Source organism: Delphinapterus leucas, chromosome 7 (assembly GCF_059928025.1).
Source record: "Delphinapterus leucas isolate spDelLeu-1000000601 "Yukka" chromosome 7, BTC_Dleu_Yukka2, whole genome shotgun sequence".
Taxonomy (NCBI): domain Eukaryota; kingdom Metazoa; phylum Chordata; class Mammalia; order Artiodactyla; family Monodontidae; genus Delphinapterus; species Delphinapterus leucas.
Window position 1 is genome coordinate 9,990,812 of NC_143135.1, and position 26,979 is coordinate 10,017,790.

General features: G+C 44.0%; 2 protein-coding genes across 14 annotated transcripts in view; one reads left to right on the top strand and one right to left on the bottom strand.

The window, feature by feature from the left end:
• SDHAF2 (succinate dehydrogenase complex assembly factor 2) lies at positions 1-13,830 on the bottom strand. The gene is made up of 4 exons (XM_022591833.3): positions 13,627-13,830; positions 8,995-9,218; positions 8,805-8,914; positions 1-753 (listed from the first exon to the last, which is right to left on the bottom strand). The coding sequence occupies exons 1-4, from the start codon at positions 13,660-13,662 to the stop codon at positions 623-625; spliced, it is 501 nt and encodes a 166-aa protein (XP_022447541.2). The 5' UTR covers positions 13,663-13,830; the 3' UTR covers positions 1-622.
• The window catches only part of CPSF7 (cleavage and polyadenylation specific factor 7), a 22,790-nt gene continuing 9,587 nt past the window's right edge, over positions 13,777-26,979 (top strand). For 6 of the 13 annotated variants that reach the window (XR_016393780.1, XM_089914719.1, XM_089914725.1 and 3 more), the window contains exons 1-7: positions 13,777-13,885; positions 14,508-14,616; positions 21,154-21,372; positions 22,214-22,317; positions 22,901-23,073; positions 25,923-26,337; positions 26,841-26,959. Coding sequence is in view for 12 of the 13 variants with exons in the window: in XM_089914719.1 (XP_089770845.1) it covers positions 14,563-14,616; positions 21,154-21,372; positions 22,214-22,317; positions 22,901-23,073; positions 25,923-26,337; positions 26,841-26,959 (1,084 nt within the window). In the remaining variant the exon portion in view is untranslated. The remainder of the gene's footprint in view (positions 13,886-14,507; positions 14,617-21,153; positions 21,373-22,213; positions 22,318-22,900; positions 23,074-25,922; positions 26,338-26,840; positions 26,960-26,979) is intronic. The other 7 variants (XM_022591828.2, XM_022591826.2, XM_022591830.2 and 4 more) reach the window with 2 other exon arrangements.

The window sequence follows — 26,979 nt, forward strand, 5'->3', positions numbered from 1 at the left end:
TTGTGATTTTCCTTTTTAAAATACTCTTTAATATTCAATTACCGTTCAATTTACAAAGTGAGCATTTTAGAGAAAATGTGATGAGGATGCTGCCTCTTAAGGAGCGTGCCCACACCATTCCTGCCCACTGCCCTCATTCTGCCTGCTGGGCCTCTGAAGGATTCTGCTCAGGGGGCTTGGATCAGCTTTCCTTGGCAGAAAGAACCATCCCAGGTTGGAAGGGGGAATTTCACTGGAACAAAGCCCTGGGTCACCCGGGGAGCTTTCCACACAGCACGAAGAGCTGGCTGCCCCTCTGCACTGAGCTCACTTCTGGCTGAAGCAACGAGCTGGCACAATCGCTTCCCCTACAGTGCCCTCCTGTGGAGCCAGAGAAAAGTTGGGCCCGAACACCGGTAACTTAGACAAACCGCTTTGAGGCTTGGAACGGAAACACAAGGTCTTAGAATGAGATACACTGAACATTTACATGTCCTCAGGAGAGAGGCGGGTCCATCACTGGAGGCAGGACCAATGGTCTGGGTGGGCTGAGCGTCTAAGGAGAAGCAGGACATCAAGGCCAATACCCATCAAAAGCAGTGAGCATCCGCAGACTGAGGCCGGGCAAGCAGTGGCGCTCAGCTCAATGTGGCTGTTCAAAGAGGTATTCGAGATCTGGGGCCCGCAGTCGCTGCTCTCTGTTTTTGTTCTTAGCAAAGTCTCTCAGCAGGGCCATGACTTCGTTTTCAAATATTTCTGGGGCTGGCTTTGCCTCTGCAAGAGAAGGATGGGCAAAAAGAATTACGTTGGTCAGTCAGTTGCCAGGTATAAGGATCTTGAAACTTGAAACTCTGGCCTTGGCCAAAACCCACAGTGGATACACAGAGCAGCTCCATTCTTCCTCTGAATGTACACGGCAGCCTGTACCGCGGGTTGGCAACCTATAGCAGCCAGTATTTGTAAAGAGCTTTACTGGGATAGCTGCTCTCACTTGTTTACATACTGTCCGTGGCTGCTTCTGTGCTACGATGGCAGAGCTGAGTAGTTGCCACAGAGACCATAAGACTGCAAGACGATGACGTTTACCACCTGGTCTTCCATGAGCAATTCTGCTGACTCCTGGCCTGTCCAATCTTGGCCGTACTGTTTTGCTCTGTATTTGGTGCTTCAGTTGTTTTCTGAGTACTGTGTTTCCCCTTCTAGCCTATATATTTCCTGAGGCAAAAATCACTGGATGTAAGTGACAACGACTGATAACTCTAGTAAACTTAAGTATGAAAGCATTTACTGGAAAGCTAATAGAGGCTCCCCAAATTAACATGAACCTGGAGAACCAGATTTGCACGGAGAGGCAACAAAGGCACCGAGAGTGGAGAGATGAGAATGCCAGCCTCAGGCCAGAGGAAGAGAGTCTGGCAGGATGCTGCTCACCTCTGGATCTTTCTTTCCAACGGTGAGATGCTCACTTAAGGTTCAAATTACAAGCAAAGCCTCCCACTGGGAAACCTTAGGTAATATGCTTTGGAATTACCCTCCTAGCAAGACTAAGTACAATGCTAGGAGAGGGAATTCCCCCAAAGCTTGATTTTTCCCCTCACTTGGCACAGAGCCTGGCATCTGTTTTTTTGTGTGTGACGACCAGAATAAGATCAAGGAGGTTTAGGCGCCCCCCAGGATGCTGAAAGTTGGAACGAACATTATACTCATCGCAACAAGAAAAAGTCAGATCAAGTAGAACCATCACAGCTTCCTGAAGTCATCAGAGAGCTGAGGTCACAGGGCGCCCAAGAGAGTAAGATCTAAGCGAAGAGAGACCCCTCAAAGGAGAAGGTGGGTATGAACACGTGCTCACCTGAGAGAGGGCACAGGAAGACGAGGCACTGGGCACATACAAACAGGTAAGAAGAATTTAGCTAAAGCTGTACATCAGCTGCTGAGAGCCAGGCAGGCTAGCGCGAGGGGTACACAAACCTCCGGGAGCCACGGGCACGAGGGGAGCTTGCCCCAGTGTGCAGGCTCTTCTCAACAACCCCCCACTGAGCATGCGCATGACAAAGACCGTGTCCAGAGCAGGAAGCTGGAGAAAGCCTCCCTCAGTGATACGGGCCAGGAGGAGGGGAGCGGCCAATGCTGCCCGCCCACCCACAAAAGCATAACGCCCAGCCTGGCCCTTCCTTCTCCGAAGAACAAAAGCCTCCAGGGGCTGGGAGTGGATCAGCGAATCCTGTCTCCTACAGGGCACGTGTGAGGACACATTTGGGCTGGTGGAAGGGTAAAAGAAAAAAAATCCTCTGCCCTGATGGGACCAGCAGGATCACTGAGAAAGCTCACCCCCAAGACCCATGGCCACAGGGAACAATGGACCAGGATAATAGAGAATACCCTCCCTTCCCCAAAGCAACAAGAACCAAGTGGAAATCAATAGGTATCTACAGCTGGGAGAGGGCAAGAGCGGCATGGAGAGAGATTTCCTTGAAGCACAGAAATACAGGAGGATGCACATGGTAACAATAGAGGCTGGTGGTGAACTGAAGGGAACCAAAGCAATCACAAAATCCAAAGTAAGCTTAACTCCTAACTAGACTGACTCGATTCCCATTCCGACTGCCCCACGGAAGGATCATGCCCATTTCTAAGCATAAAGACCATTTCCCTCAGTTTTTACTGTCTCACTCATGAGGTCTAACATTTAATCAAATGTGTCTAACACACACACAAAAGAAAAGTGAAAAACAACACACTGTGAAAGGACAAAGCAATCAACAGAAACAGACTCAGGGATGACGTGGATGTTAGAACTATTAGACAGGGGATTTAAATAAAGCAACTATGACTATTATGTTAAAGGTGCTAGTGGAAAAAGTAGGAAAAATGCATGAACTGATAAGGAGCTCCAGCAGAGGTGGAAACTGTGAAAGTCAAATGGAAATGTTAAAAATAAAAATAGAAATATAGTAGCCCATAAGCAGAATGGACTCATCATAATATTTAATGGTCAAGGAAAGAATTAGTGAAGTGGAAGAAAGGTCAATAAATATTATCCAGTACAAATCACTCAAACTAACACATGAAAAGAAAAATAAGAGTAAAAGACACAAAACACAGAATCCAAAAGCTGTGGGACAATATCAGTCTAAACCAAGTATAACTGGAATCCCAGAAGGAAAAGAGGAAGAAAATGAGGCAGAAGAAACATATGAAGAGATAATGGATGAAAAATTTCCAACAATAACATAAGGTAGGAAACACAGATCCAAAGCCAGCTCAATTCCTAACCAGACTGACTCGATCCTGCGTACTAACAGCCTCACAAAAGAAGAGTGCCCATGTAAAGTGCTGAAAGAAATAATTGTGGGGACTTCCCTGGTGGCACAGTGGTTAAGACTCCGAGCTCCCAATGCAGGGGGCTTGGGTTCAATCCCTGGTCAGGGAACTAGATCCCACATGCATGCCACAACTAAGAGTTCGCATGCCACAACAAAGGAGCCGGTGAGCCGCAACTAAGGAGCCCACCTGCCACAAGTGAGACCCAGCACAGCCAAGTAAATAAAATAAATAATTTTTTTAAATAAAAGAAATAATTGCGAACCCGTAATTCTATATCCACTGAAAATACCTTTTGCAAACGACAAACAAAAGCTGAGAGAATTCATAATAGCCAACCTACACTACAAGAAATATTAAATGAAGTTCTTCAAGCAGAAGGAATATGATACCAGAGAAACATGGATCTACATAAAGAAATGAAGATCTCCAGAGATGATTAAAATGAAGGTAAATATAATGTACCTTATACATAATATGTGTTATATGTTACATACATATTTATATATAATGTGTTATAATTTACATATTTATAAAATACAAAATACAATGTATTTTCTCCCTTATTTTAAATTGCTCTAAAGATAACTGTCTAAAGTAAAACAACAGAAATGTAGTGTAGACGTACAACGTAAGTAAAAGTAAAAAGTGTGACAACAAAAGCACAAAACATGGGAGAGAGAAATTGCAGTGTACTACTGAAAGTTCTTACATTATACATGAGGCAGTATACTATTCTTTGTTTTTTTTTAGTATACTATTCTTGAAGGTAGACTATGATTAATTAAAGATGTATACTGTAAATCCTAGGGCAATCACTAAAAAAAATTATAGAGAGATATAAATGATAAACCAATAGTGGAGGGTCTTCCCTGGCGGTCCAGTGGTTAAGATTCCATGCTCCCAATGCAGGGGGCACGGGTCTGATCCCCCCACATGCCACACAGTGCGGCCAAAAAAAAAAAAAAAAAAAGGAAAAGAAAAAAAAAAATAGCAGAGATAAAATGAAATTTTAAATACCCAAAAAAAAAAATAATCCATGGTAACAGAGGGGGAAGAGAACAAAGAACAGACAGCAGAAATAGGAAACAAAAAAAAAAAGATGGTAGATTTTAGTTCAACCACACTGGTAATTAATTATGTGTAAATGGCCAAAACACACCAATGAAAAGATAAAGACTATAAGATTGGATAAAAAAGAATGATTATATATGCTATCTATAAGAAGCTCAACTTAAAGACAAAGATAAATTAAGAGAATGGTGTGGTAAGCAGCCTTCTAGGCTGGCCCTCAGTATCTCCCACTCCCCTGTGTACAAGCCCTGTATAATCCCCAGGACTGTGAATATGATGGTCTTCACACCCATGACTGGGTTATGTTATATGGCACAGTCAGGACAGGAAAATTATCCAGGGGGTTCTGACCTAATCACGTGAGCTCTTTAAAAGCAGAATCTTCCCCAGCTGGTGGCAGAAGGGGATGTCAGAGAGATTTGAAGCATGAGAGGGATTCCACGTGAGGGAGGATCTCCAATGCTGAGACAGAGGGGCCATGTGGCAGGAACCTGAGAGCAGCTTCTAGAAGTTGAAAGACATTAATAGCAAGCAAGACAACCAGGATCTCAGTCCTACGCCTTAGGGAATGAATGCTCCCTGAAACCTGAATGAGCTTCCGGGCAGGAATGTAGAAGAGATGACGTTGATTTCAGGCTGTGAGATCTCGGCACAGCTTCTGACCTACAGGACTGTGCGCTAATAAATGGTTGTTGCTTAAAGTCACTAAAGTTTGTGGTAACAATAGAAAACTAATATAAATGGAAAAATAATACCATGCAAACACTAATCAAGAGAAAGATGGAGTGTCTACTATCAGACACTTTGGAACTACCAGCAATAAAGACAGACATTATATAATGATAAAGGACTCAATTCATCAAGAAAATCGAACAATCCTAAATATGCCTTCACATAATCACAGAGCTATAAAATATATGAAGCAAAAACTGTGAGAACTGAAAGGAGTAATAGACAAATCCACAATTATAGTTGGGGATTTCAACACTCCTTATTAATTGATAGAGTACAGACAAAATCAACCAGAATATACAAGACATGAAGAACGGGATCAGCCAACTTGACCTTGTTGACATTTACAGAAAACTTCATCAGCAAGTGCAGAACAACATGTTGTGTTCAAATAAATGCACATGGAACATTTATTAAGATATACACATTTCAGGCTTCCCAGGTGGCGCAGTGGCTGAGAATCCACCTGCCAGTGCAGGGGACACGGGTTCGAGCCCTGGTCCGGGAAGATCCCACATGCTGTGGAGCAACTAAGCCCGTGCGTCACAACTACTGAGCCTGTGTTCTAGAGCCTGCGATACACAACTACTGGAGCCCACATGCCACAACTACTGAAGCCCGCGCGCCTAGACCCTGTGCTCCGCAACAAGAGAAGCCACGGCAATGAGAAGCCCGCGCACCGCATTGAAGTGTAGCCCCCGCTCGTCACAACTAGAGAAAGCCTGTGCGTAGCAACGAGGACCCAACACAGCCAAAGATAAATAAATATATTTAAAAAAAAAAAAGATATACACATTTCAGGCCATAAAACAAATTTCAAGAAATTTAAAAGAACTGAAATTATATAGCATACATTCTGTGGCAACAACGGAATCAATAACAGAAAAATACCTGGAAAATCTGGAAATATTTGAAAATTAAACATACTTTTAAATAACTCACAGGTCAAAGAGGAAGTCACAAGGGAAATTAGAAACTATTTTGAGTTGAATGAAAATGAAAACACAACACACCCAAATTTGTATCATAAGGCTAAAGCAGGGCTTGGAAATTTATAGCATCAAATGCTGGTAGTGAAACAGAAAACAAAAAACCCAATCAAAAAAAAAGGCAGGAGGAAGATTTAGGGACACAACACCAAAGAGGTATGAATGGCAAATGACTTGAAAAGACCCTTGGGACTTCCCTGTTGGTCCAGTGGGTAAGACTCCACGCTCCCAGTGCAAGGGGCCCAGGTTTGATCCCTGGTCAGGGAACTAGATCCCACATACCACAACTAAAAGATTCCGCGTGCCGCATCGAAGATCCGGCATGCAGCAACTAAGACCTGGTACAGCCGAATAAACAAATAAATATTAAAAGAAAAGAAAAGAGAAGACCCCCAATATCCTTAGTCATTGGGGTTGTGCCAACTAAAACTACAGCGACACATCACTACACGCCTCTTAGAATGGCTAAAAACAAAAACAAATTAAACCCTGACAATACCAAGTGTTGGTAAAGATGTGGAACATCTCCTTCTCCCCTCTCACTCCGTCCTGGGCAATCACTGGTCTGTTTTCTGCTATGTGGTTTTGCCTTCTCCAGAATACAATATAAATGGAAATCATACAGTGTAGAGTCTTTGAGTCTGGCCTCTTGGCATAGGAGTTGACAAACAATGGCATACTGCCCATTTCTGTATGGCCTGTGAGCTAAGAATGATTTTTTTTTTTTTTTTTTTTTGCGGTACGCGGGCCTCTCACTGTCGTGGCCTCTCCCGCTGCGGAGCCCAGGCTCCGGACGCGCAGGCTCAGCGGCCACGGCTCACGGGCCCAGCCGCTCCGCGGCATGTGGGATCTTCCTGGACTGGGGCACGAACCCGTGTCCCCCACATCGGCAGGCGGACTCTTAACCACTGGGCCACCAGGGAAGCCCTAAGAATGATTTTTAACTGGTTGAGGGAAAAGACTCAAAAGAATATTTCATGACACATGAAAATTATACGAAATTCAAATTTTAATGTCCATCAGTAAGTTTGCTATAATGTTAAATATACATTTACCATATGACCCCGAAACCCTTTTCCTGGGCATTTACCCAAGAGAAACTAAAACCTACATTCACAAAAACCTGTATACAAAGATTTACAGTTTAGGCTTTATTCATAGTTGCCTAAAACCGGACATATCCTAATGTCCTTCAACTGGTCAGCAGATAAACTGTGGTACATCCACACGTTGCAATTCCACTCAATACAAAAGAATGAACTATTGGGACTTCCCTGGTGGTGCAGTGGTTAAGAATCCGCCTGCCAATGCAGGGAACACAAGTTCGATCCCTGGTCCGGGAAGATCCCACATGCCACAGAGCAACTAAGCCCGTGCGCCACAACTACTGAGCCTGCGCTCCAGAGTCTACATGCCGCAATTACTGAGCCTGCGAGCCACAACTACTAAAGCCCACGTGCCTGGAGCCCGTGCTCCACGACAGAAGAAGCCACTGCAGTAAGAAGCCCATGCACCGCAACAAAGAGTAGCCCCCGCTCGCCACAACTAGAGAAACCCTGAGCGCAGCAATGAAGACCCAACGCAGCCAAAAAAAAGAATGAACTACTGATACAACAGCATGGATGAATGTCAAATGCACTATGCTAAGTCAGGGACAAATATTTTCTATAAAGGGCCAGATAGTAAATATTTTACACTCTGTGGGCTTTCTAATGGTTATATAAGGCTCTAGACCCTGTATTGTCACACTTCACACTTGGAACCTATAGAATAGCTTCTATTTTAAGGTAGAAATAGTGAGTGGAAACACAAAAACAGGAGATGCAGAGTGACAGAAATGGATGAGATGTCTCCTAATATCTATTCTCCCATTTTTCCTTGATAATAGGATCCCCAATTTAGCTGGGCACATGGAATAGGCTACATTATTTCTTCCTTATGGCGAGGTGTAGCCATATGACTAAAGTGTGGCAGGTGGAAAATAAGTGGAATTATGGTGTATAATTTCTTGAGAAGGATCCATAAAAAATGGGGTGCACTCTCCTACTCTTTTTCCCTGGCTGAAATATGGACATGACAGATAGAGCCTCAGCAGCCATGTTGGGTCATGAGGTAGCCCTACACAGGCGGAGGGTGAAGGAAAAGCAAGTCAAGAGGAATCTGGCCTTCGTGACTCTGAAACCCCTCTGTGCATTCTGGAGATCTACCTCTGAACTTCTGTTATGAGAAAGACAAACACAGTTCTGTCTTCTTTAAGCCATTATTGTTTGGGGTATTTTTACTCACAGCCAAAGCTAATCCTAACTATACACAATGAGAATTCATTCCTCACAAAGGTGGTGCCAGAGTGAGGCTCCTGAAGACCTCGTGCTATGCAGCCTGAGCTGTCTCATTCCACTCCATTCCGGGCCTGGTTTTCTTCAACCTTCCCTTTGATAATTTTTGTATGGAGCTTCCCAGACAATTCCACTAAATTCCCTTTTTTGCTTAAGTTAGATAGAATAGGTTTCTTTTGCTTGCAAACAAAGAACCTTACCTCATAAAACAAATGTTGCATGCTTTGGAAAAATCTGAAGAGTGTTTGGGTTGAGTGTCTGCTACATGATAAAAGAAAAAAAAGAAAAAAATGCCCGGGATACCATTCCAGACTCAAATCAGCCCAAGTCAGCCTATCTTTCACCTTCTGTTGCTTATCATGCCCCATACCTGTAGCCCAGTAGTAAATATCCCAGTCATTACTGGGTTCATTAATCAGGCGATCGTAGAGGTTCAGTTGTTTCTCTGTCATGTGGTGCAGATGTGCCTTGGCGAAGAGGCTAGAAACAAGAAAGAAAAAGAAGTTGAAAAGCCTGTCTCCGGTCAAAGAGAAGTGCCGTCCCGACTCCTATCCCCTTACCTAAGAAGGATGCAGTTTTCCAGCGTCCCCCTCTTCCTGCTCTCATAGAGCAGCCGGGCCCTTTTGGTTTCTATGGATTCATCAGTTCGCTCCTGCCACGGAGGCAAAGGGATTTCAATCATGTCCTTCTGGGAATCTGTCGGGCTGTCACCTCTGTAGCAGCGTCTGAATGATGTCACTCTGAGTGAAGGAGACACTAGGTGGCGTCTTGACAGAGCAAGCACCTGAAACAAATAAGCCACAAATATCACAGTTTTTTTTTTTCTTTGGCCTCGACATGCGGGAGCTTAGTTCCCCGACCAGGGATCGAACCTGCGCCCCCTGCAGTGGAAGTGCGGAATCTTAACCACCGGACCACCAGGGAAGTCCCCACGAACATCTTTTTAACAAGGACGACCATCCTTGTCATTCACTCAACACACTTACTAGGTGCAAAATGCATTTGATCTCCTTCAGTCCTTAAGAAGTTATGCTGATTTTATAATAACTATAAATGGAGTTTAATCTTTAAAAATTGTGAACTACTACGTTGTACCCCTGAAACTTATAAAATACTGTAAATCAACTATACCTCAATAAAAAAAAAAAAGAAGTTATGCTGATACTGTCCCCACTTTACAGCTTAGGAAGCTGAGGCTCAGAGAGGCTGAATGACTTACCAAGTTCACCCAAACAGTAACTACTGTGAAGACTGGAACCACCCCTGACTGCAAACATGTTCTTAACCAGTGTCTTTCCAGAACCTCTCCAGCAGAAATATTTTCTCTTTCCTTTGCATTCCCTTAAAATTCTTACAATATGGTTTGCATTCTAATCACCTGCCTGTGTTAAAATCTGAGCATACGGTGATGGTATGGCCCCTAATTCCCCAAAGTTTCCCAATCTAGAGAAGGGCAAAAACTATCAAGATGCAACGAGGGCTTCCCCGGTGGCGCAGTGGTTGAGAATCTGCCTGCCAATGCAGGGGACACGGGTTCGAGCACTGGTCTGGGAGGATCCCACATGCCGCGGAGCAACTGGGCCCGTGAGCCACAAGTACTGAGCCTGCACGTCTGGGGCTTGTGCTCCACAATAAGAGAGGCTGCGATAGTGAGGCCCACGCACCGCGATGAAGAGTGGCCCCCACTTGCCACAACTAGAGAAAGCCCTCGCACAGAAACGAAGACCCAACACAGCCAAATAAATAAATAAAATAAAAAAATAAATTTATAAAAACAAAAATGTATAAAAAAGATGCAATGAGAAGGTGGTGACGTCAGCAAGATGGTGGAACAGGAAGTCCCACACTCTCCTTCTCCCACGGAGACACAAACTACCCAACAATACACCGACCAATTCCCTTTATGAGAAATCCAGAAACCAGCTAAGAGGCTCCTGAACCTCAGGTGAGCACAAAACCAGCTGCACTACAGCTGGAAGAAAAATTCATGGTACTCATTCAACATAGTCCCTCCCCTTGGCTTAGCCCAGTGCAACTGGAGAAAATTCTCAGCTCCTGGCTTCTCCCTGGGAGGGAAAGAAAAGACTGAAACATACACCCAACATGCAGCCTTTCAGGGGGATGCCCGATTGACTAGCTTCTGTCTTGTCTGAATCTAAGTGTGACGGAAAAGATGCCAGGTTGGGGGCTGCTGAGAAATAGGTGAGGGTTTGGACTAGCATACACTCACTCGCCAACATACCTACCTGTGGCTTAGCACAAAACAAGCAGAAGAAAACCCCCAATTCCTGACTTCTACCTGGGGAGGGAGAGGTAGAATGTGTGTCCTACATTCCAGCTTTTCGGGGAGCTTCCTGAGAGAATGGCTTCTGTCTTGCCTGTCTCAGAGCACTGACAGGACCCAGCATACTCTAGATATTTGGGGGCTTCTGAAAACCAAAGAGAGTTGGGTGGCTTGCTGCTGCTTCTGAGGACCTATGGTACAGCCGACAGAGGCCAATGGAAAGAAAGGAGGAGCATGCATCCAAAACTCCTGCTTTTCAAGGAGCTGCACAAGGGACTGGTTTCCGTCTTGGCCAACCTGCAGCGCTCATGGGACCTGGGATACTCTGAAGCCTGGGGGCTGCTGAGAAGAGCTGGGAGGCTTGCGGCAGCTCCAGAGAACCTGTAGTACCATAAAGAGACACCAGAGGGAGCAAGAGATTATGAGCTCGTGAAAAAAGAAGCCAGCAAATCCCTCTAGTTGGGAATCTACGTGCACGAGTCTAGAGAAGACATTTCTACAGAAAAGGTTTGATAGGCCCCCAGATTCTCTAGCTGGACCGATTGGCAAAGGTCTTTCCTTGTACAAAGTCAGTCCAAAAAGACTAGGAGAGGTGGTTGTTTTTTCAAATGCATGGATCTAAGCACAAAGTTGCAAGGTGCATGAAGAAATGGCAAAACAAGGCCTAATCAAAGAAATAAAACAAACTTCCAGAAACCAACCCTGGAAACAGAGGTATACGAATTACCTGACAAATAACTCAAAATAAATGACATCAAGATATTCAATGAACTGAGGAAAACAATGCAAGAACAAAATGAGAATATCAATGAAGAGAAATATTAAAAAAAAAAACAAAAACAAAATTTTGGAAATGAAGAATACAATGACCAAATTGAAAAATTCACTACAGGGGTTAAATAGCATACTTGATCAAGCAGAAGAATCAGTGAACTCAAAGACAGTTTATTTGAAACTACCCAATCAGAGGAAGAAAAAGAATGAAAAAGAGTGAAGTATGCTTAAGGGACTTATAGGACATCATCAAGCAGACCAATATAAATATTATGGGAATCCCACAAGGAGAAAAAAGAGAGAAAGGGGCAGAAAGCTTATTTGAAGGAATAATGGTCAAAAACTTCCCCAATTTGGGGAAAGAAATGGACATCCAAATTGAAGAAACCCAAAGGAGACAAAGGACACTAGACAGTAACACAAAAGCATTTGAAAGCATAAAGCTCACTGGTAAATGTATATATAGGACAAACACAGGATACTGTAACACTGTAATGATGGTGGGTAAATCAGGTTTAATTCTGGCTTAGAAGTTAAAAGACAAAGACAAAAAACTATAAAATACGCTAATGGATACACAACAAAAATATGTAGTGTGACATCAATAACATAAGGTGGGAGGAGTAAAAGAGCAGCTTTTGTATGAGATTGAAATTATTATCAGTTTAAAATAGATGATAAAATGTTTTATGTAAGCCCCACAATAACCACAAAGAAAACACCTATACACAATAGAAAATGAGAAAGGAACTGAAGCATGTCTCTATAGAAGAAAATCAATGAAACACAAGGGATGACAGCAAAAGAGTAAAAAGGGACACAAAAGCTACAAGACAGAGAGAAAACAATGAACAAAATGGCAATAGTAAGTCCTTCCCTATCAGTAATTATTTTAAATGTAAGTGGATTAAACTCACCAATCAAAACACATACAGTGGCTGAATAGATTTTAAAAAACCCACAAGATCCAACTATATGCCTTACAAAAACTCATTTTAGATGTAAGGGAACATGTAGGCTGAAAGTGAAAGTCTGAAATATATTTCATGCAAAAGGTAACCAAAAGAGAGCAGAGATGGCCCTACTTATATCAGACAAAATAAACTTTAAGTCAAAACTGTCAAAAGAGATTTTAAAAGGACGTAATATAATGATAAAAGGGTCAATTCACGACGAGGATACAACAATTACACATGCAACCAATATCAGAGCATCCAAATATATGAAGCAAATATTGACAGAGCTGAAGGGAGAAATAGTACCACAACAATATTTGGAGATTTCAAAAGCCATTTTCAATAATACATCGAACATCCAGACAGAAGATCAATAAGGAAGTAGAGGACATGAACAACGCTGTAAGCCAAAAGGGCCAAACATACATATACAGAACATTCCACTAAACAGCAGCAAAATACACATTCTTCTCAAGCACACCGAGGACATTCTCCAGGATAGACAGCATGTTAGGTTTCGAAACAAGTCTTAACAAAAAAGATTGAAATCATACAAAGCATCTTTTCTGACCACAACAGAATGAAACTAGAAATCAACAGCAGAAGGAAAACTGGAAAATTCACAAATAAGTGAAAATTAAACAACACACTCTCACTCTTGAACCACCACTGGGTAAAAAGAGAAATCAAAAGGGAATGAGAAAATATCTGGAGACAAAAACACATCACAAAGCTATGAGACTGAGCAAAAGCAGTTCTAAGAGAGAAGTTTACGGTGTTAACAGTCTATATTCAAAAAGAAAAACGATCTTATGAAACTATGTGAAACCATGACAGATACTAAAGACTTAAAAAGAACAGAGAGGCTTAAAAAAAGAGAGAAGGGGCGCCCAGAGGCTGTCGGGCCAGCTCCACCTAGGAAATAGGTGAAATCTGAATTGGGTCTCCCACAAAGACTGACGGTTCAACGATATTACGAGACAGACACACAGTGGGCTCAGGCAAGGGTGGACGTAACCTGAATCTCCCTACGTTGCAAGATCGACCTCTCCTTGGGTCTGCCCTTGCCCTGGGCTATCAGGCAGTTGGACGCTTCTCTCGGCCTCCACTTCAGAGGAAGACGAGATACAGTTCTCACTGCGGCCTGCCTAGGACCCTATAACCCCCACTCTCCTCACCCGCGGAAGGGCCGGGAACACAGCAGCCACCACCATTTTACCCGACCCGCATCAGAAGCCAGAGGCCCGGCCACTTCCGGGAACTTCCGGGCACCAGTCCCGCAGACAGCGGCTCTGAGGACCTGAGCCGGAAGATACGTCCTCGCGTATGGCGGAAGTGGCTGTGCGTGTGACGCCGGCGGCGGGGGACCTGGGGCAGAGAGCGGTTCGCGCGCTTCGGGCCTAGTCCGGACTCGCCGCCGCCGCCGCCATATTCCCGGTAACGGGGGCGCGCGGCCAGGGGCCGGCTGGGCCGGAAGAGGGCTCGGGGACGGCGCTGAGGCGGGGAGGGGATCGGTTGAGTTTGGGGTACCCGGAGTTGGCGGGCGGCGGGAGGCGCGGGCCTTTGAGGGAGGGGGCCGAGGGCGTCGGGCCGGGTCTGTGGGGAGGGAGCGCGGCGGGCCTAGCTGTAGGCGAGGACTAGGCCTGGGTGGGGAGCGGAGGTGGTTGGAGATCCGAGACCCGCAGGGACTCTAGCCGGGGCCGCTTGGGGCCTCGGCAGGTGCGGCGGGCTGTAGCTGCGGGCTTCGCCGCGATCGTTCTTCGCAGCGCCATCCGAGGGCCCCTAGGAGCAGAGGCCTGCACTTCCTCGTCGCGCCCCAGGCAGCTGCGGCGCAGCTCCGGTCGGGCCCGAGGGTGATGGGCAGCGAGCCCCGCGAGCCCCGGTGGCCTGGGAGAGCGAGGGGCGGCGCGAGGCCGGGGGCGGGGCGGAGCGGGTGGGGCAGAGCTCGGGCTGCCTGCCAGGATGCTGCGTCTCTGGAGACGGGAGGTTGGCAACCAATGCCCTCTTCCCACCCTGGGACCCTTATGCCTCTAACTCTGTTTCTTTCTGGATACTGCAGTGGCATCTTTCTTACCTTGTCCATTTTCCGGGCTCGAGATCTTCCTTCCGGAGCCATGTCAGAAGGAGTGGACTTGATTGATATATATGCTGACGAGGAGTTCAATCAGGTGAGGGGTCATCGGGAACATTGGTATTTTCCTGTACCAGCTGAGGAATCACTTGCACCAAACTTGCAGTGGTTCCAGGCTGTGTCAGTCCATGAAGATTTTATAGGCCTAAACACCCCTCTGTCAGATCTAAAATTTTCCCTCTAGCACAGACTTCCAAGATTTCTGACCGTTCTGCTTTACGTTAACTTAAGCCTCCAGGCTTGATTTTAAAAGCTTTGATTTAAGAGTAAATAAAAATTAGGTTTAATAGAGTGATGAATCAACCTGCGGAACTTGCTCCCCCAGGAAGCCAGAGTTGGATGTCAGTCTCTTCGAAGACTAACCAAAATTAAAAATCAGAATTAGGTTTGCTATAGTATTCATGAGGATGATGTTGATACCTGTTCCTTTGAGATTCTCTCAAACTGCCCCTGGAGAAATGCAGTCTCCTCCCCCATAGGGCAGTGAGAGGCACAGTATAAAAGATAGCTTTAACGTTTAATTTCAGCTGCATTCCAGTTGTTTTCTGTCTTCCTTCCTTTCAGAAGTAGCTTGACTCCAGGCTTGAGAAGTAAATTTTATTGATGGATCTACTTGTTTGGTGGGGGGAGGTAAAGGTGTTGGACAAACCCGTTACGAAGCAGATACAGACCCAGCCACATGCTCTAAGTTGGATTTGTTGGTCTCTATATGATATGTCAAGAAATACGATACAGTAATCTCCTTTGAAACAATAATTTCATATACAGTTCAGTTCTGAGCTCTTGAGGTCAAATCTCAAGAGTGTCCCAAAATCTCTATTTAAAACTTACTAATATCTTGCCTGGATTATTTTCAGCACTGTTCTACTTCAGTAAGCTGGTTCTTCCTGTTGGCATCTTTTAATGGCTACATGTAAGGACCTGGAAAGAGGATAAAAAAAACAGGCTAGGGAAGGAAGGGGTTCTGATTGGACCCTGGCTTTGATATGAAGCAACAGAAGAGGTTGATATATGCCATTTCTTTCACTTGACATAAGTTAGTCATTTTCCCATGTCTTCTCAGGCAAACTGAAGTCATGTACATGTGGCTGTTGATTAACTTAAATACATGAAGATTTTTCTTTAAATTTCAAACAAGTCATAATTATTTCTGGATGAGAAGAAAGGTTTAGAATATTTAGTTACAAACCATTGTTTTCCTGAGTTTTTCATATTACTTTGAATCAGACTTAACTACTTTTTACTTTTTTTTTTAGTACTAGATAGCAAGAAAACAAGGCTCCCTTAGTTGTTTTCAATTATTCATTTTAAAAACTTCTTTTCCCCTAATTTCCTTATCTGTGGGTTGGTAACAGTGCTGCTGATTCGCTTTGGGAAATGGGTAGAACAGGGTCCTTGACCGCAGGGACATTTGGTCTGAGAAATGAGATTCCGTAATTTCTTAAGCAATGCAGCTTGTAGGTCACAGACAAGACATAGGCCTCATCCAATGGTCACTGCTTTGTCAAGGTAGAAGTCATTGGCCTCAACAATTTGTTCTCTGGTCTCTTTAGTTAAACAGGACTTTTTTATGGGTCTAAGGTAGGCCAAAGATGGTGTGTGAAATCAAGTAGACATTTATATCAAATGGACAGTATTTGATACTTAGTAAGTTGAAAAAAGTATAGATTTTGAATGTCTTATGTCTGGGGGAAGGTCAGGGGAGGGGTGCTTTTTTCCCCACAAGTAAGTTAATTTTTAGCAAAGCTGGTTTTAGTATGTTCTGGAGGCGCTAAAGAAGTGGTAAAAGCTCTGTTTGGCTAGGATTGTTAGAAGCAAGCTTAGACTGAAGGCAGCGAGTACACATTGTGTTTTAGAATGTTATAAGAATGTTATTGATTCACCCCAAGCTTACCCATGCACAAGAACCTTGTCACGTGTACTTTGCTCCCCAGGGAAAATAAGCACTGTTCCTAGATGGAACCCTATCGTGCTGACTCCTGGATCTCTTAAAACATGTGCTACAAAAGCCTCTTTTGCAGAGCTCCTTCACTCCTTTTACAGTTGGAATCTTAGGGTTCACAGCCGCTCTCTTAGGCTGGGGAGAACAACTAGAAAAGAGACTGAGAGCTGCCATCCTGCTGAGTGTTTTGTCTCTGTTCTGTTCCTTATGCAAAGACAGGCACTTTGCACAATATGCTTAGTTTTCCTCATTTTTATCAACAAGTATTTATTGAGCTACTTCTGTTTGCTAGGCACTGTGTTAGAAGTAGTGAGATAAAAGGAAAAAATGGACTTCTTTTACTCAAAAGAGGTTCTATTCCTGGTGGTTGAGAGCAGTGGACAGTGATGGAAGGAGAGTGTGAGGTGAGAACTGTGGAAATAGTAATTATAAAGCCAAAAACTGAGCTTTGGTTATAGTTAAAAGAAAATTATATCAAATGGGTTGCTTTGAGAAAAATAAATCCTAAGCTTTATTATTCCCCTTAGATATCAGGAAAAGGGCTGGCAGGTAGGAACATTGAGCAGATAGGTGGGGAAGTTCTCATTTAAATTCATAATCATGCAAGTTCTCTTTTGTAAACCAAGAGGCTTCATGAGACAACCACAGTTATTCCTATGCTGTTAAATGCAAAATTGTCCCTGGTATTAATTCAGTATTAAATACATACTTCTTTTTTAACCTCCCTGAAATGAATCCCTCCACATCAATGCCTGTAAAACATTGTATTTTTCACTTAATTTGTAGACTTAGATTTTTCTTTAACTGCATAAAACACCAGCTCATTTGGTAATCTGAAAGACCTCAGGCCCTATCTGTTTTTCTGTCTTAGCAACTGAAGAGTAAAGTGAACTGATGTTGCTAGCAGATTTAAATCCAAACACAACTTGATACATTGTTTCTTCAATAAAATCTTCAACAGAATCCTCAACAGGTCTGCCTGTGCATCGGAATAGTTCCCACAAACTTCTTTGAACTGAGGCTCTGTGGCACAGAGAGACCATTTGAATCTTGTGACAATTTTGCGTTCATTGAATCCTTTTGTGTTTCTTAAAGTGGTAAGGTAATCCATCCACCAGGGTCTTCCAGGATTGAGTCTGTCATATTCTCTAAGGAACCCTGAAAGAGTAGATTGTTTGCCGAGGCTTACAGTATGGGGGATTTCCTGGTGATATGTTTGATGACTGAGCTGCCCGAGTCTGCATGTTCTTTACCCAATTATCAGCAATAATTTTTGTATTACAACTTTTAGACACACATCTCTAAATCACAGATACTACACGGAAGGAATTCCAGTTTGGTTCCACTGACCATCCAAGATGGTGTGTTTCCTTATTCCCTTTTAGTTCCATTTCACAATCCCTGATTTATTTAAAAAAAAAAAAAGGCATCCTGGTTTGAAGTGTGAAGTAGTGTTGTCTAAGGATTAGAGCACTGGAGAAGATTGAGTGGTTTCTAAGTCCTTTCTCTACCTTGAACCACAAGGGTAAATCATACCTAGTACATGAATAAATAAATAAGTGGTTTGGGGCTTCCCTGGTGGCGCAGTGGTTGAGAGTCCGCCTGCTGATGCAGGGGACACGGGTTCGTGCCCTGGTCCGGGAAGATCCCACATGCCGCGAAGCGGCTGGGCCCGTGAGCCATGGCCGCTGAGCCTGCGCGTCTGGAGCCTGTGCTCCGCAACGGGAGAGGCCACAACAGTGAGAGGCCCGCGTACCGCAAAAAACAAACTAACAAAAATAAGTGGTTTGTCTAGAGTTAGGATTGTTTGAGATGTAAGGCTGTGAAATATTTTACACATAAAATGTTGAGTTATTAGCCGCAGCTTTCTTCACCTTTTTAATTTATTATCCACCCTGTGCTCTCCAATGTTAGCTTCTCCCCGTTCTTCACATACGCATCCTTTTTTATGCAAGGTCCTTATTTATAGGTTTGACTACCTAAAATAGTTTTCCTGTGCTTATTTGCCTCACTGATTCCTTTTCTTGCTTTTAAGTTGCCCCTAAAAAGTTTACTCCCTTTTGCCATTCTCTTTGCGAGATTTTTACAAGCTTCAAACTCCTCTCCTGTGGGGCTTGTTAAGAGTGTTTGTAATACTTGAAGCTATTTACATGCCTCAGGAAGTAGAATCCTTTCCCCCTCAATACCAGAACAATCCAATAGTATTATCATGGTGTGCATGTTCTTCCCTTGTACTTCAGATAAACTGAGAAACTAAAAGATTGTTTCCAAAAGTTGCTAATGGTATGTAGGTCTAAGAATGCATTTTGTAGTTAGTCTCTTCTCTAGTCGAAGTTCAGGATCAGCAGTTCTTGTGATGGTATTGAAGGGAGAAAGTTACTGGAGCTTCCTGTCCTGAGTTGCATTAGGGGAAATGATTCTCCTTCAGGCAATTAAACAAGTTACTTAATACAGGTTCTTTTATTCCCTTAGTATAGGTTCTTTCTTTATTCCTGTTTTTAAAAGACAGCAATGACATGAATGAGCTATAGTTTCCCTAAGACACTCCGAATGTCTCCGAGTTATAGTTTCCCTAAAACACTCCGAACGTCTCCCTGTACTCTCATTTTGGCAGTATCCTCTTTAGCACTGTTTGGATGTTTTAGAATGTTACCTGAAAATATACTTGTCTGATCCTTAAAATAAAAAGATCCTCTCTGAGATAATGACATTGCAAAATCTGAAACATTAAGGTCCCTTAGTAGTAGTTCTTTTGATTTTAGGAATTTTTATATAAGTGTTAGCTTGGGCTGCTGCAACAAAATAGCAAAGACTGGGTGGCTTATAAACAAATGTATTTCTCACAGTTCTAGAGGCTGGAAAACTGAGATCAGGTTCATGTTCTGGTGATCAGCCTCTCTCAGTTGCAGACTGCCAACTTGTATCCTCACATCATGCAGAGCACAGCAGAGCAAGCAAGCTCTCTTGATTCTTATAAGGGCACTAATCCCTTTCATGGGCTCTACCCTCAAGACCTCATCTCATCTTAATTACCTCCTGAAGGCCCTACCTCCTAATACCATCACATTGGGGAGTAGGGTTTCAGTGTATGTAGGGGGGAATCAAACATTCAGTCCATAACAGTAATATCACATAGGCAAAAAGTATATTTTGCCTATCTTGCAGAATTCACGTTCATATTTGAAAGCTTACTATAACACAGCTTATGATATCGGTGCTTGTCCTGTTTCCTGACCTTTATATATATATATATATTTTTTTTTAATTTTTATTTATTTATTTTTGGCTGTATTGGGTCTTCATTTCTGTGCAAGGGCTTTCTCTAGTTGCGGCAAGCGGGGGCCACTCTTTATCGCGGTGCACGGGCCTCTCACTGTCGCGGCCTCTCTTGTTTCAGAGCACAGGCTCCGGACGCACAGGCTTAGCGGCCATGGCTCACGGGCCCAGCCGCTCTGCGGCATGTGGGATCTTCCCAGACCAGGGCTCGAACCCATGTCCCCTGCATTGGCAGGCAGACTCTCAACCACTGCGCCACCAGGGAAGCCCCTGACCTTTATATTTTAGAGAACTTAACTGTTTTTGTGTATCATTGGACATCTCTGGTATTGCTCAAAGATGTCTCATAAATGTCATGGTAATGTATTGGATCTGCATGTCATTTGAGAAATAGAACTTATAATGGAAAATCCCCCCATTATTCACTTCCCTTTTATTTTTTATATTTCTTTGATGGTTAATGGAAAGATGGGATTATGTACTATGAGTTTTAGAGCTTCTCTAAGTCATTTGTGTAAGTCAAAGAGTTTAAACCAATAACTCCCATTCTTTTTTGTGTTTTGGTTCCCACTTTAACATGCTTTTCCCCCGATTTACATTTCTAAATAAATATACTCCCTTTCCTCCCTCCCTCCCTTCCTCCTTCCCTCCCTCCCTCCCTCCCTCCCTTCCTCCCTTCCTTCCATTTTTGGCTGCATTGGGTCTTTGTTGCTGCGCATGGGCTTTCTCTTGTTGCAGGAGCAGAGGCTACTCTTCGTTGCGGTGCGCGGGCTTCTCATTGCGGCGGTTTCTCTTGTTGCGGAGCACGGGCTCTAGGCGAGCAGGCTTCAGTAGTTGTGGCTCAAAGGCTCTAGAGCACAGGCTCAGTAGTTGTGGCACACGGGCTTGCCACCAGGGAAGCCCTACTCTATTTCTTATTAAGTAGAAGAGTAAGTTTTGTTTAACTCTTGATTTTGGAAATAGCATAAGATGTTGAAAACAAATTTTCATTAGTGTATCTTAGATGTGGTCTTGAGAAGCTGGCCACATTGATAGCAGTAGCAGATGCATCTCTGTGCATTCTTAGTTTGCTTGTTTAATCGTCATGTACCTTTTGAGTCTCACAGTGATTAAAGCTAGAAACACTATAGACTGCTAACAGGGTCTTAGGAGAAACACCTACATACATAAGTATAATTAAGTGTTAAAATTGTTTTACATGGGGAAGTTTTTCTTCCTAGTTTCCTAGAGTAGGACAAGGAAGTTTTGTATGTTTTATAAAATATTTGACCGTGGATTGTAAGTAAATTAGAGTAAAATAGAATGGACAAAACGAAAGGTTTTCAAACCCACCTTTGCCAACCCCTCGTCTCTTAGGACCCAGAGTTCAACAATACAGATCAGATTGACCTGTACGATGACGTGTTGACAGCCACCTCACAGCCCTCAGATGACAGAAGCAGCAGCACTGAGCCGCCACCTCCTGTTCGCCAGGAGCCATCTCCCAAGCCCAATAACAAGACCCCTGCAATTCTCTACACCTACAGTGGCCTGCGTAATAGGCGAGCTGCTGTCTATGTGGGCAGTTTCTCCTGGGTGAGCATGGGTAACCAAAAAGGCTTGTGGATGGGCTGGAGGGAGAGCACTGGGAGGTGATGGCATTTTCAGAAACCACTGTTGCACTGTTTTGTGCTCTGATGGGGTTGGATTTCTTTTTCCTGGGATCAGGTTGGATTGATCTCTGAAAGAGAACTATCCTGAGGACGTACTGGTGCCGAAGAAAGCAATGATTAAGTGGGTAGTTGCTTTTTCTGCCATCTTGTTACCGCCCCTGACCCTGGGGCTTTTATGTCTACCAGGGTCATCTGTGGGATGAGATTTCAGAGTGAACACCTTGAACTCTTGGTGGTCATTAGATGGTCCTATGATAATGATGGGTGAGAGGGAGCAAAGACCTTGATAGCTGTAGTACGCTCGGGGTAGGTGGTGATTGTTGTTCTGCAAAAGTTATTGTGTGACATGTTTGGGGGCTGGTGCTGGGAGGTGGTGTTTTCAAATTAAGAAATGTATATACTGAGGGGAAAGTTGCTGTCAGTGATCAACTCTAGCCTATCAGATCTATAACTAAAAGCTGCTAGTAATCACCGTTTGAGCTGATGACGAGCCAGCCCAAGTGGCAGTCAAAGTTAAAATAGGTTTTAATTTTCTTAGTCTCAAAGACGGGGATTGGGGCAGGGGTGGGTGGTTTTGGAATTCTGCATGGGTGAGGACAATAGGAAAAACGTGCTCTAATTGAAATATTGATGGCCTTCTGGGTTTCCTGTGGGCGGTCATGATTGTGACTAGAATCCTAGGTTTGAGGGAAGGGTTTGGGACATTCTGGGGGAGGGGGGTGTAGCTCCTGACATTTCTTCCTTTTCCATTTTGCCGGCCCCAGTGGACCACAGACCAGCAGCTGATCCAGGTTATTCGCTCTGTAGGAGTCTATGATGTGGTGGAGTTGAAATTTGCAGAGAATCGAGCAAATGGCCAGTCCAAAGGGTGAGGTCTGGATTTGAGAAGCCCCTTTTCGTTTGTAACCATTGGGATGACAGATCTGTACTGTTATTTTGGCCCTGTAATTTAATCCCTCCCACCCCTGGCCCAGTTTACTGCCTTGGTTTTAACAAACCACCTTAGAATGGGGACCTAGCTGCAATGTAGGAGAACATCCATCCATTGAGAGGCAAAGAAAGCTGATTTCTAATTTGAAATAAATAGGAAAATTTTAGCATGACACCTGTTTGTTTTTAGTAGTTTTGTGTGTTTAATATTAGAAAGATAATGGGACTTCCTTGGCAGTCCAGTGGTTAAGACTTCGCCTTCCAATGCAGGCGGTGTGGGTTCAATCCCTGGTCTGGGAGCTAAGATCCCACATGCCTCAGGGCCATGCATGAAACAGAAGCAATATTGTAAAAATTCAATAAAGACTTTAAAAATGGTCCACATCAAAAAAATCTTAAAAAAAAATATTAGCAAGCTATCCTTGGCTTTACCAGTTTTCACTAAAAGTGGAAGAGAATTTCTGTGTTCCTGTCTTGGTTGTCTAGTAGATTTCACTCGTTTTTAATTTTTCTTCCTCAAGGTATGCTGAGGTGGTGGTAGCCTCTGAAAACTCTGTCCACAAGTTGTTGGAACTTCTGCCAGGAAAAGTTCTTAATGGAGAAAAAGTGGATGTGAGGCCGGCCACCCGCCAGAACCTGTCACAGTTTGAGGCACAGGCTCGGAAACGTGAGTGCGTCCGAGTCCCAAGAGGGGGTACGTGGAGACCATCTGTATGAAGGGGGGGAAGTTTGTGGGTTTGTTTTCTGTGGTGTAGGCTTGGCCTACGATGTGGAAGAGTTTGAGAGAGGGTGGTGGTGATTATGGGTGACAGCATGGCAGTAGGTAAGCCAAAAAATGAGGCTCATGTGCTAGGAGTCAGGTAGGTTCAGGTTATGGCTCAGTTTTGCCACTAATTCATTATGTGACCTTGGGCAGGTCACTTTACTGCTTAGGGCCTACTTCCCCATTTGAAATAGACACATGACATATAAAGTTCCTGTCAAGTCTAAATTATGTGTTTCTATCTAAAAAATCAAGTGTATAGCAAATGGGCTTAATTATAAGACATGTGTCTATAAATTATTAAGAAGCAACCACCATAAAATATAAATATGATACATAAAGATGGCTGTAATCTTGTCGTAAACATACACTGGAAGGGTGTTCTGTAAGGAATCGACCAAGAGGAGTGCTGGAGAGTAAGAATTTAACAGTGTTTCTCCAGCATTGACCAGGGGGGTTGGGTACCCTTTCTGTTACCTGCGATTTTAGTTTGCTTGGCAAGTGTTTCCCATTAGTAAAGAACGTTGCATCATGCTACCTTAGCCTGATGATAGTATGCCTTAAGCTCACCTTATTCCCTTTATTCTGACCCTGTGCTCACCAAGACACCTTCTGATACTAATTTGGTTTCCCAACTAGGCTCTCCTACTGGGAAGAGAATGCGCTGACCAGCCGACACAAGTATTCCAGTCTGCTTGGCAGTTATATTTCTCATTGTAAATTAATAAATTGTCATTCTGGTTTATGAATCAGTCTCTTGTGAGTTTGGATAGTGTGAATCAATCTCCTAGGGTCCAGTCATCCCTGGGTGAACTGTTAAAATCAAGTTTCTGAACCTGCGAAACCTGGGGACCAACCTTGGATTGTCCTGACTTCAGAAGGTGCAGCCACCCTGCAAGGCCCTGCCTGAAACAGTCAACTGCCATTACTTTCCTTTTACTACAGTGGGGGTATGGCAAAGTTTTCGTTACCCACTTTCTGTCACTGCTTAGGTCCTGCTCTCAAAATAGTGCCTTGTATTTATTGATTGGGTAGTCCACTGGGACCTTGGATAGGGACTCTTGCGTAGGAACAACTATGTTCTTATAACTATATTGAGAGCCTAGATGGAAGTGGTGTGAGCTATTGCTCTGGGTTAGAAGGCACATACTTTTCTTCCTTGATAACCTGAATTTTCAAAGTCCATTGTGTTTCAGAGTCTTTCTATGATTCACGCCTCTTCTAGCTTTCTTAAGATGTATAATTTTACAGCTGCATTGAGCACCTAACAGTCCTGGCACCACCTGGCTGTTTACTCCTTGATGTTACCTTTCTTTGCTGAAGTGATGGTGCTGACTGAGTGGTGTTTTTCTGCGCTGTCATGTTGATGGACTTGGGCTCTGTTAATTCACTAAGTATAGCTGGTTGACTTAGTCTGCTTAACAATGGTTGCTACTCTTGGGATTTGTGGCCATAGATACAAAAAGAACCCTTGCTAGTGTGGGAACGGTAGCTGGGAAGGTAGCTAACTTTCAGAGGATTACACTTGCTAATTCCTCTTCTTTCTTCAGCTTGAGAGAACTCAGGGAAATAGCACGTTGTCATGTGTGTGAGACATGAAAAGCAAGAGAATGCTGTGGTAGGCACTGGTGATAAACTATGTTAGAGGAACCAAGGTGGTTGCCAAGGGGATTAATTCCACCTTGTGCTTTCATCAGGAGTTAGTGTTTACTAACAAGTTTTTGTTTAAGGAGCACTCTTCTTTCTCTCCACACTTGTCTCCTAATGGCATCTTTCTACCTCCAAAACTCCCAAGACCATGTGATCACATTATTCTGTTGGATTCCACATTAACCAGGCTTAGAGTAGACTGTTAAATTGGAAAGAGGGAACAAGTTTAACCAAGTGACTTGACGGTGTCAGAGCCATGTTTCCAGCTGTATACAAACATGTTTTGAGCCCCTGTTTTGCACAACACCATACCACCGTTCCATGATGATGTTCCTAGTAGGCTGCCCTGTGGGGTAGAGGGTTTGGGCCATTGAAATGTAGGGGGAGTTTCCCAGGTTTCAGGCATATTTTGTACCAGGCTTTTGCTAGGAGTCCCTGGTGTCAGCTGTGTGCCATCTGCTCATTCTGTGGGCAGATCTTTCCTTGGCTTGTCTCCCGTGTTTTCTCATTTAACCTCCAGTCTTCTACTCTCTGTTCTGTGGCTCTTCCCCGTCCCAGTTACCAGCTTGGGTACTTGGATGGAGGAAGTGTTATCCATCCCCTGCCCTTCCCTCCCTTCCCCCAAATTCCCTGGCCAAAGAGCCATGGCAAAGAGAAAATTTCAAGTATATAGCAGGATAAAGAAGGTTAACTATTACTAGTCTAAGGAAAGAGTCCCTGAACAACTACCAGAGAAAATGGGATTTCGAAACAGCTTGAATCCAGCTGACCAGTAATGAACATACTTCAGCACTGTCATTTTCTCATGGGTTATTAGGATCCTTCTGCATTTAAAAATAGAAAGCAAATCTAAGGGTAACTTAAATGTGAAGCACTGAGAGTTCTAGATAAAGAGCATTCTTTAACATACAGAATTTAGGGTGGTTTTGCTTCCTGGGTTTATGTCTTAACTAGGTTGCCTCTGAGCTTTCTCTCTGAGGCCAGAGAAAAACAGTAGGTGATTTTACCTTCTTTCTCAGCTACCTGTCACCTTCCTTAGTATGGTGTCAGATGACTTGGTGAAGGATGACCTGGTCCCGTGGATATGTTTAAAGGTTGGACAGTAACAGTAATTCTGTTTTGCTTCATAGGAATACCTCCACGGGCCCACTCCCGAGATTCTAGTGATTCTGCTGATGGACGGGCCACACCCTCTGAGAACCTTGTACCCTCATCTGCCCGTGTGGATAAGCCCCCCAGTGTGCTGCCCTACTTCAATCGCCCTCCTTCAGCCCTTCCCCTGATGGGTCTGCCCCCACCCCCAATTCCACCCCCACCACCTCTCTCCTCAAGCTTTGGGGTCCCTCCTCCTCCTCCTGGCATCCACTACCAGCATCTCATGCCCCCTCCTCCTCGATTACCTCCTCATCTGACTGTACCTCCCCCTGGGGCCATCCCACCTGCCCTTCACCTCAATCCAGCCTTCTTCCCCCCACCAAATGCCACAGTGGGGCCTCCACCAGATACTTACATGAAGGCCTCGGCACCCTACAACCACCATGGCAGGTAAGGACCATCTTGTTGCTTTCAGATCTGAGCCCGGCACAGTGGGGTAGACAGTGTTCTAAGCATTTTGCCCCCCTGAGGAAGTGAGCGAGCGCTGGGTTTTTGTGTTTTCCCTCGTGGGGACTGTTGCCGTAGTATTGAGTCCTGGGAAACAGTTAACTATTAGAGAATGTTTTTGTTTGGTATTTTGTTTGCGTCCTACCTCTCAACCCAAACCATGTCCTTCGTATCCCTTTTTAAGGCAGTTGATTAAATGGAGTGCTATAAGTCACTGTTAGGAATGCTATGAGTGTCGAGCACTGTCGGGTCATGCCAGAATTACAAAAGTATATGACATAAATCCCGTCTTTGAAGAGAACATGAACATATAAAACATGTGAACAGGCTGAGAACCATTTAAGACATTATACAGGAGAGCACAGTTAAATAGCATAGTACTCTAGAGTATGGTAAAGTTAACAAGGGGTGTGGGCAGTCAGGCGTGGTATTATTTCTGTGTGCAGCCGAGATTCGGGCCCTCCGCCCTCTACAGTGAGTGAAGCAGAATTTGAAGAGATCATGAAGCGGAACAGAGCAATTTCCAGCAGTGCCATTTCCAAAGCTGTATCTGGAGCCAGTGCAGGTAACTCATCCTTACCGTTG